This window comes from Rattus norvegicus, chromosome 8 (genome assembly GCF_021556685.1).
Source record: "Rattus norvegicus strain SHRSP/BbbUtx chromosome 8, alternate assembly SHRSP_T2T, whole genome shotgun sequence".
NCBI lineage: Eukaryota > Metazoa > Chordata > Mammalia > Rodentia > Muridae > Rattus > Rattus norvegicus.
This window is the reverse complement of record NC_141541.1, coordinates 8,778,290-8,789,302: the sequence shown is the minus strand read 5'-3', so window position 1 is coordinate 8,789,302 and position 11,013 is coordinate 8,778,290. Positions and strand designations below refer to the sequence as shown.

Here is an 11,013-nt window from a genome sequence, read left to right as displayed (position 1 = left end):
CAGTAAGACACAGAACTGTTTTTTTCTTTTCTGGTTTTCAGTAACTCGACCTTTGCTTTCTAAAACATCAGTTCTAAGTCCATACAATTTAACAGTCTCATTTCTACTGGAGAATTAAGCAATTGTTTCCTATTTCAGTGTGTTGTTCACAGTAGTATAACCTTTCTATACATATTCCTACAGACTTAGTCTTTTATTAGACATAGTTCAGAGCAAGCCTTTTGTCCCCTCACCCCTGGAAGAATTCCATTAACTGTGCAAGACTATCTTTTTGTAAAAATTTTTGCTTCAAGTGATTGAATACTTCTACTGGTTGGTACCCCCTGAACAAAGGCTACTCATACAGGCAGTTGCAGGCTGAAAGAGAATGAATGCATGATCACATGATCTTGGGAGAGAGGTATATCAGGGGAATGATTAGAGAAAGGGAAAAGACAAATGCTGTGGTGTGTTGAACTTGGAGGCTTTAGGGAATATTGGGTTAAATAGGCAGGATTAAAGGAAGTGACCTTCCTCAGCTCCTCCTGCACTTAACAAATACTGCTGAGAGACTGGATAAAATAATGACACTACTGCCCTTCTGCTCAATGTCATGCTTGTTTGGTAATTGTTCCCTGGTTGCTTGTTTGTTGAGTGTGAAATTTTAAGGTTCTTAGGCTAAATCAATATTCTTAGATCCATGACTTTTTGGGATCTATGAAGCATAATAGCATGTAGAGGTTTCTTTGTTGTGCCCAAAGCTTCCAAAGTAATAAGTAAATACTCCATTTTGAGATACCATTTATTATTTTGTCTATCATGTCCCAGGTCTATTTTATACAAATCTACTGCTGAGCGCTAAATTATTGGAATTCAAAAGGCTGTGGTATCTATATGATTATAGGAAAAAACAGGCAAATTATATCATAAAAAGAAATAATGCCAATCAGATAGAGCTGCATTTAAGAATAAAGTCTAAGGGTTGGGGATTTAGCTTAGTGGTAAAACGCTTGCCTAACAAGCTCAAGGCCTGGGTTCAGTCCTCAGCTCTGGAAAAAAAAAGTGTATGATTCCCTAAGAATAAAGTCTAAGAACCCTGCTGATATTGTGACTACTGAGGGATTCCGGGAGAGAGGCAGTAAACTGTTTTCAGTTGTGTTTCCAGGAAGTTATCTATCAGTATCCAGGAGACACTCCATTCCCATGGTCACACTGGTAATTCTGGTTAAACTAAGTGAGTCTCAAAAACAAGAAAAGATATGGGTGTTTGAATGGGAATTTTAGAGAAGAGAATAATTGTAGGGATAGAAGAATACTATAGAGGATATAAGGTTGCAGTAATCAGAATGCATTTTATACATGTGTAAAATTTTCTAAGAACAAGTTGAATAATAAAGACTTAAGTTACTCTTCTTTTGCTCTAAAAATCAAGTCAAATAAAGGAAAATCTAATAGCAACAGCAACAACAAACAGGATAGCTTTTTTGTTTTGTTTTGAAATTTATTGTATCATTTTGGGGATTATTGGCTTCTTATTGGCATGATTCCCAACACAGGTACATAAGAATGAAGTCTTGGATTCCTATACAAAAGAGAAATAACAAAAACATGAGCATTCTGCTGAGATGTATGCAGAATACAGTATCACACTGCAATGCTGGTATATACACTCACAACAGAGAGAGCCTAAGGCATATGTGTTTATCCTACTGAGAGAAAAATGCAGACACATAGAGCATGGGCTTCTCAAAATTTTGTTACGTAACAGCCAACTCTGAGAAAGAACCATGAAAATCTGAGAATGTTAAAAAAAATCAAAGTAATTTGTAGACAAATGGTGTCCCTTCAGTCTGTCTCTGTTCTCACCATATTATACCAGATGTAGAAACTTGGATCCGAATCAGTTATATTACTCTTCAGTGGTCTTTATTCAACATTCCCTTATTGTACACACACACACACACACACACACACACACACACACACACACACACAGAGGCACATGAAGATACACATGCACACACAAACACAAATGCACAAACACACAAGTGAACAAATACATTGGTATGACATACTTTAATGTCCTGGGAAGAGGTAGAAACGTTTTGTCAGGGTCACCCTTTCAGTGGTTGGCATCTGTAGTCTAGAGTCTGGTTGTTCGAAAGAAAATCGAACCTAGAAGTGAAAGCAAGGTTTGGAGCGATAATTTTCAGAGAGTACAGTCTCAACTCAAGGTGGACAAAGACTGCATTGACTGACATGACAGTAAGTAATGAAACAATAACCCATGGTAATATAAGAACTAAAGTTATGAGAATATTTCCCAGACTATTAAGTCTCTTTCTGTAGTTGACAAATATGATGGGTACAGATATATTAAATTCTGCTCCATATTCTACCAAGATAAGGATATAGGTTAATATATATATAATTATTTCTTGAGGCACCTAATCATAAAACATTGACATGACATATGGATTGCTGAATAACCAGTAAATAAATAAACATCCCTTTTGAAAGAATGACAAACATGCATAGAACTTTTTCACTGGAAGCAGTTTGAGGAGCCGAAGACCAGAGAAGTAGAATTGAAAAGCATCTAGAGCCCCACCTTTCTGAAAATGTCCTCCAAGTCACAAGACCAGGCATATTCTTTCATGTGTTTGATGAGTGACTCAATGAAGAGAGATCCCCGGACAGGATGTCTCCAGGACACATTATCTGTAAATAAAGTACATTCCAAATCTTAGGGTAGACCTAATCCTTGATATAGATCCAGCCTTTCCACTCTAAGTGGACACATTATAGAGTTTATACTTTATTTTATATACTGCCTGCTACTTTTTCAGTGTATACAAAATTCAATGGGAACATTTTCCCTCTTACTCAAGATGGTTGCTGTAAACAATGCAGACATTCAGACAGTGTAGCTTCTAATTTCAAGGAGGTGAAAATCTAACAGAGAGATAGGCTAACTAAAGAAGGGAATGTGATTAGGTTTGGGAAAGTAAGTATCTGACTCTGTGTCTCTAGCATGCAATTCAATGACTATGATAGAAGTTCATTGTACATTTTAAAATGCAATGTTCTTAACTATAATGTGAGAATAATTATTTCTACTAAAAGAGATATTTGAAGAATAGATGACAAACCACAAATATCTAAGTGACGTAAAGGAAATGGAAAGGAGTGGAAGCAGATATCTCTGAAAGCACTTTGTTTGTTGAAAAGAGTAAAAGGCCAGATTCTTTTCAGAAAAGTCCTAGTACGTGATTGGCATTTACACAGTCAAATTGCAGCTGGGTTTTGTTAGTAAAAGAGTAGAGTCTGAATCATGTATAGGGAATAGTGAAGAAGGCAAGAAAAAGGAAGGCAGAATTCAGTTTGGGGATGGCAAGAGTGCAGAAGACTCTAGAACTAGAGATCAATATATGGTGCAAGACAAAAGGAAATTATTCGAAGGAAGAGTTACATCTAATAATAAAGCTATTTGCATTCTTAAGCTGGAAACCTGTGGGTGCTTTGGTATGGTATTTTTAAATTAAATACATTTATTTTTTGACAATTTCTTCCGTGTGTAAAATGCATCTGATTATGTTTATGACTTGTTCTCTCTTTAACTTCTTTTCACTCATTAACCAATTCTTCTCCCTTATATGTCGTTCCTGCATGCATTTTTTTTTGTATTTTTAGTGATGCACTGAATCTAATTAGGAATGTCTGAGTGACCATGAGTATGATATCTATGTAACAGAGTCTCGTGAGCTTACTGATTGGTATATTTCTTCAGATGATTATCCATCTGCCAGAATTTATTAGTAGCCAAAAGTTCAGCAAGGCCCTATTGGCCAAGAGTGTATCAATGGGCATTGTGATTTTAACATAGGAAAAAATATAGGGATATATACATCAAGGCATGGTTCACCCAATGTAGAAATAGGCTATATCTGGAGGGTGTAACCATAGTCAGCAATATAATTTTGTAAGCTATTTAATTAGATATGAGACCTTAAGGACACATTTGAGTAAAAGAATGTAGGTCTCAAAAAAGGTAAAATTCAGAAAATAAAAGAATCAAATGAGTTTTAATTAAGCCTTAACATAGTAACTTAAGTTAGAATTCAAATTAGAACTTTAATAATAAGTGTAACTTAATGTTTTAGGAATTCTTCAATATTTCACAAATATCACCTCATTCAGTCCTTGCCACAATAACAGAATATTAACATATAATGGTGAGAAATTTGAAGCAATTTCAGCATGATGAAAGAATTATACTTAATTTAGATGTAATAAATGGGAATGCAAGAATATAATCTGAATATAACCAGTTAGCATACATTTTAATTACTTACAATATTTGTTTTATTGTATAAAACTGCCTCACATTAAAGTTTACTTATCCTCTAATACGTAACATAAACTAGCTGGTCTGTATGATTTGAAGAGATTGGCCTATATCAACACTCCTAACTACTCATAGGAACACTGAGATTACAGTGTTTGTCCAGGTTTTCATAGTCTCTGAGAATCTCAGGTTAAGTGATCAATCTTCCTGTCTCCATAACCCCATCATCAGGATTCTGTAAATACTTGATACTTGTGTACAATTGTGTTCTGACTAAACTCTGTGATGTACACCTTTAAGATTTTATGGAACTTTAGGGAGGATGTTCATCTATTTAACTTTTAACTTTTATAGCTCTAGGGGAAATATTATGCAGCATGAAGAGTTTACTAGTTCAGAAAAAAGACACATATATTTTGTCTGTGCGGATAAGAGGGATTGGATATGAAGTTTAAAGGTGGTCTTAAGGATCTGAAGGGGTTTACAACCCATAAGAAAACAACAATATGAACCAACCAGACCCCTAGTGCTTCCAAGCAATATACCACCAACCAAAAAATACACATATAGGGTCCCATGACTCCAGCTGCATCTGTAGCAGAGATGGCCTCTTGTAGGACATCAATGGAAGTAGAGACGCTTGATTCTGGAAAGTCTTGATAGCCCGGTATAGGGGAATGACAGGGCAGGGAGGCAAGAGTGGGTGAGTGGGTGGGTGGGTGGAAACAGGGGGAGGGAAGATGGGATAGGGGTTTCCAGAAGGGAAAGCAGGAAAAGGGATAACATTTGAAACATAAATAAATAAACTATCCAATAAAAATAAATAAAATAAGGAGACCTAGGAGACCTTAATGCAATTACAAAAAACAAAACAAAACAAAACAAAAAAAACCCAAAAGTCTTATATATTGCTATATGTATATATAGAGTCTTTTTTTCTAACAGTAACAGAGACAAAAGTAATCTGTATAAAAAACCCTTTACCTGGTGTTGAAGAGCAGAAAGCAATAAAATCTTTCTCTATATGGGCCTTCTTAATGCCATCATCTTCAAAAATTGCATCTGTTAAGAATCCCTCTTCGGAGTTTCCTACTGAATCTTTTAACAACACCACTCCTTGTTTCTCTGGAAAACCAAAACTGATTTCATATTACTAACAATTTCCAAGAGAATTATTGCTGTCTTGAAACTTCTCTTAAACCTATTCTAAACTCATTAGTCTGCCTTTTATTTATATCTATTAATATGTGTGTTTATGAATATGTATAAAATGTTTGTTATAATCCATGTCTCAACAATTCCTTTCTCCCTTAATTATTTTTCCAATAATACCCAAAGATCAATATACATGCACTGATTATTGATAGTGATATTCACTGGTGAAAAAATGAAGCAAATATTTACCAATTTGAACTAAAACTCACAGAATACATGAGTAGTAAAATAGATGTTTAATATTTGAGAATCAACCTCCAAACACTGAAGAGTACTGTCTATCCATAAATGATAAAGTCTCACTGGGAATGCCCTGTTATTTTAAACACTCACCTCCACGGCATGCCTGAATAATGATAACCTTGGGCTTGTCTTTCAAGCTTGGGCACTTCAATGTGTTCATCATTTGAAAGATTGTGTCAACCTTTAAAATATCTGCAACTTCATTAGAGTATGTGATCCCACATATTCCCTCCTGGAGACCATGAGACATGAATACAAGGAAGGTACTGTCAGAAGTCTTGTGCTCTGGGCAGGCAGCAAATTCTTTCAATTCTTTTGTCATCTCCTGTGTGAGACAAGACAAGTGATTTGACGCTGTGATTTTACTAGGGACAGTAAAAGGAGTCCTTGCATAAATACATAAATGTGAGTGACATGAAAATGAAAATTTTAATTTATAATTTTTTATAAAGCAAGGCTATAAAATTATAGGAAGTCATCCAAAATTATTGAACTGATACAAACTTCTTACAATTGGATATTACGTGAGACTTTGGCTAAACCATGTTTGCATTTGACAGGCATGCATTACGTTCAGTGGCTAGTCACCAAAGGATATCACCAGTACAGAACTAGCAAAACTTCAATCTTTAGCTTCTATAACATGTCTTCTAGCATTTTCTAAGGGGGAAAAAAAGACATGAACACCGTTTCTATACCCTGAGAAGTCTTACCAGAGCTGTGAGATTTTCTTTGACTTTCACAGTATAGCCCAGATCCTGCAGCAGCAACTTCATTTCTCTGAGGTCAACATCAGCTCCGACTCTCCGAGAAAGATGTTGAAAGTCTGTGTTGCAGATAATGAGGGCAAGACGTGTACGAGTGGGTGTTTTCATTATTGGATAAATCTGTATGAAAAGCAGATTGAATGAAGAACCTTGTTATTTCATTATCTACTTTATGTGTTTATAAAAATTCCTAATTCCTTTCTCTTAATCCTTTCAAGAAACCAATCCTGTTAAAGTTAGATTAAAAATAGGGAGGAACCTGAAAGCTGATGGAATCTATGAAACACCAGGTGAGTTCTGGGCATCTGACCTTGATTTTGAAATTGAAATTTTAAAAATGAAGGGGGGTTGTAGCTAGGATGTCTGAATTGTAAAATTGTGTGACTTAGGAGTATGGGGGGCTCATTAACTGTAGAGTTAATGTGGTTCCACATCTGACTTAGGTTCCTAATCGCTAAATTTGAGAAGCTGCAATTAACTTGGCCATGACACAGAAATTCCACCCTTGGGGATGCCCCCAGTATTCTTGAGCTTGTTCCATCCTAGATTCGGAGCGTAGCACCTCTGAATGATTTTCTTTCCATAATTTCTGGGCTATTTCTAAAGGGCAAAACTTGAGGGAACCACTCGGTCCAGGAAATGCGCCACCTTCTTTGTTCAGTTTTTCTTTTGTTTCTGTAAGAGATGAAAAATTCAATAAATGCCTTTCACGCTAGTGTTCTCCAATCCATTCTCTTACAGCCTTAGCTACATGTGGTGACAGGCAACCCTGACCTCATTACCACATTGCAGAACAAGATACATATTCCCACCCAGAGATCCCTAGTGGTGTGGAATCTACCTTGGGGTTAGATTTTGACAAATATTTTAAATAAAAACAAAACAAGGAGTATTAAAATGTTTAATATTTATTTTAGAAAGTATTTGAGACTAGGAGAAAATTTTAAGTGGTGGGTATGGGTAGAAAATATTTATGTGATTATAGTAATAATTTTAAAAAATATGTTTGCCTATTATTTTATAAAATTATGCATACTAGTAGGCATCAAGTGCTTTTTAGAAATGATCCTCTGCCCCAGCATCACGTTCTACTGTGTTTACACATAAATGAAAAAAGGAATACAATATTGAATACGTGAACTAGAAGGAAAGTGAGGTAGAATAGAAGGGTAAGTGATAAAGTTAACTTACAAATTTTATGAATTCATATCACTCACTATTGACTGTATCTATCTCTGAATAAGTGTTTTACAATAGTTTATGTCAGTAACTCCTAAGGCTTTTATTACATTCAAAGTTCAGTATCATCAAACAAGATGATAAACTTCTAAATGATTTGCTATAAACTTGGATTATTTAAAAATAAAAACAATTCACCTAGCTACCTGGAGAATAGAAATTAATCAATCATAATGAACAGAATTTAACTAATTATAAAAGGCATTTAGATAAATTGTTTTGTGTTTAGCAAGTTAAACAAAGTCACAAATATCGGTTTGTTGTAGAAAAGAATTCATGCTACTTAGAATTAGTATACTGGAAAAATGTTAAAATATTCATTAATTTGTAAAACATCTTGCCTTTACACAAATATGTTTAAAGCAACAACAAACTAAGCAAATATTTATTTACACTAGAGAATTTTTTCAACAATGCAATAAAGTATTCAATTATATGGAAATGTCACATCAGATGAAATATCAGAGAAAGCATGTGGATTAATCACTATTAATCACTATCCAGTGGATAATTGATATTTTTAAACACTTGACTTTCTGACCTGGGGAGAAATGATTGTCTTCTAAATTAAATTATTTCAGAACTATGGTGGAAAACTGCTCTTATAATTTACAGCTTTAGTTATTTCTTAAGAAAGAAATGAACTTACTCAAAAGTAAAACTATAAGCGAGGGATGTGTGTGTCCTGACTACCTCAGCTTCCATAATGTAGAGTGAACATTTCAGTGTAGACCACCCCAATAGGTGTTTTTTTGTCATTTGAGACATAAGTAATTTTTTGTGGGAATTCTATATATTGTGTGAAATGAAGCTTATTTTTGCTTTTTGTTTAGTAAAGTTGATTGTACAATCTCAGAATCTGTACTCAGTGTCCACAGGATTCCACCACCCTAAACTACCAAGCTGTCATTGTTATCATCATTCCAGAATGTATCCTGTCTGTGTGATCAGCTGTAGTCAATAGAAGATACACATGTGTTTATTGTGTGACACATCTAGGCTGAGCTTACAATGTCTTCCACAAACAACCTACTCATATTCTTTGCAATGTCCCTTAAAGGAAAACTGTAAGCATAGTTCTGTTAGTTCTGTCAGCTGTAAGTGTGTGACACAGCGTAGAAGATGTCTGGCATGGAAGAGAGCTCTTTGCTTAGTGAGAATGACTATTTTACAATCATCATGCACAAGTAACTGCCTTCTAACCATGTAAGAACAAAGGTGAATATTGACTTTCTTACTGCATTCAATATTACCTTAATAAGAGTTTGCATTATCATTTCTAGGCCTGAAATGCTAGTAGCCTTAACTTAGTGAGAGTTTTAAATAAATATTCATTTATTATTTATTTATGCAAGTTCAGTTCAGTCAAAAGTATACTTATTCTTGAACACTCTACAGAGTAATGTCTGGAGTACAGTTGGTATATGATAACTATTATTCCGCTAATGACCAAGGAAATTATAGTTGCCATAGATAACTGGAGATTCATGATAGGCAGCTACTATGTGCTATGATAACAGGTGTGTGATAAAGTGGTTGAAGATTTGAAAGAGTAAGTCATTAAAACCTAGCCACAGACTGAAAGGAGGTGGGAGGGGAAAGAAGTGGTAGGCTGCATTTTGAGTTTCACATTTGAACAACTGCCAGTGTTGAAGCATTACTAAAAAAACTGCTAAAAGTGGGATAGGGAAGAATGACAAATTTATCTTTGGGGGGTGTTTAGATAAAATGCCCAGAGAAAATGGGAATATATATACTAGGTACTAGAATGGTAAAGTTTGGTACTTAATGAGCAAGTTAATACTTGGCTATAGACTAAGAAAGTTTTAGTATAAATATACAAGAACTGCTTTGCTCAGCAAGATATACAGAGGATAAGAAGAGGAAAATGTTAGTTACACAGAGCACCCCAACCTCTGTTTACCCCATGAGAAAATGGCAAACAAGATGAGGGTCTACTGGGTGTTTTTCCTCTTCCAGTATGTGTACCTGAGGAGAAAGGATGTCCTCCCTTAGAATCTTCTGTAACAAAAACAGTTTCAGCTGATGGACCTGAAGAGAGACAAAGGAAATTAATTCACCATAGCAAGGTGAGATTGAGGCAGATGTAACCTACAGGACACACGGCAGAAAGAATATGAGTAAAGGAGTCATGTGACACACAACAGGACCAGAGACATAGAAATGGGAGTCTGGAGTTGGAGCTAAGAGAGTTGTCTTGAAATCACATAAGAAATGAATACATCAGACTTTGCTTATCCAAATATATAGACTCTCCACTTGGTCTAAGATGCAGGTTCTTACCTGACTGAAGCTCCAGAATTTCTGCCAGGTAGCAGTCTTCATTACAAATGTAAGTGATAAACATCTGGCTTGCCCGGGGTCCTTTTTTAGTGACATGATCGCACAGGTCTCGTGCCTTTTCCATAACAGTGATATTTGCAAGTTTGATTGTATCCATCTCTTCCTGGTTCAGGACTCTCTTCTCTAAAAGTTCATCCAGCAATCCATTTATTGTCCCTACACTCACTGAGTTGATAAATTGCTTCCTCTTTGCCCTCAGGATCTTGTCTGTTTAAGGCACAAAGAATTCTCAAGTCAAGAAAACAGTTGAATGTTCCTTTCATGTAGTAAAGAAGGCCTGCTCTCTTTCAGAGTGAATCAGCATAATGTCCCTCTCACATACATCGTTTCCCTGCTCCTTTTTTCTATCTCTGCTTCACATTTGCCCTTTAATATTACACAAAAACATACAGTGTGAGGCACATGTACCGAGTTACCGTCTTTCTGTTAGAACTCAAGAAGCATAAACCATTTTCTTTTGCTGTCACCATCTCTGTTACTCATCCAGTTCCCTCTGTCAGATTAGAGACTTAAAAGAAAAGATTGCAAAAATGATGGCAACGATGGCAGGATACAAGTAAAACACCATTTCCTTTCTAGCCTTAGCCAGACACTACGGCTTCAAGAATCTTCTGTGCAGACATCTACAGTCTTCCCTTTGCCCAGATTCAGCTCAGCTAAATAACTCCAGAAACTAATGATGGCTTTCAGAGAAATGAGTCTTTTTCCAATTGACTTATTCCCCAAACGAGCCCCTTTAACAACTGAGAAAACTCACCAGCCATGGCGTTTCTCTCCTATAATGCAGAGCTACTGAAACTGAAAGCATCTAGCAACTTCCTTTCCAACAGGGCGGGAATGCAGATTGAGAAATAACCA

The 11,013-nt window shown here is 35.7% G+C and overlaps 2 protein-coding genes across 8 annotated transcripts in view; one reads left to right on the top strand and one right to left on the bottom strand.

The window, feature by feature from the left end:
- The window catches only part of LOC134479989 (uncharacterized), a 164,902-nt gene that overhangs the window by 27,876 nt on the left and 126,013 nt on the right, over window positions 1–11,013 (top strand). Inside the window, exon 1 of one of the 6 annotated variants that reach the window (XR_015627042.1) lies at window positions 9,772–9,881. The exons of the other annotated variants lie outside the window; for them this stretch is intronic. The gene's annotated coding sequence lies outside the window, so the exon portion shown is untranslated. Of the gene's footprint in view, window positions 1–9,771; window positions 9,882–11,013 lie in introns of those variants that run through there. 6 annotated transcript variants of the gene reach the window in all.
- On the bottom strand, window positions 1,456–10,949 carry Casp1 (caspase 1). 2 transcript variants are annotated; one of them, XR_015626377.1, is made up of 10 exons: window positions 10,913–10,949; window positions 10,096–10,362; window positions 9,781–9,843; window positions 7,115–7,227; window positions 6,499–6,672; window positions 5,876–6,110; window positions 5,312–5,466; window positions 2,591–2,700; window positions 2,055–2,154; window positions 1,456–1,561 (listed from the first exon to the last, which is right to left on the bottom strand). XR_015626377.1 is itself a non-coding variant. In NM_012762.3 (10 exon segments), coding segments are annotated over 9 exon segments (1,209 nt in total). In that variant the 5' UTR covers window positions 10,920–10,931; the 3' UTR covers window positions 1,456–1,561; window position 2,055.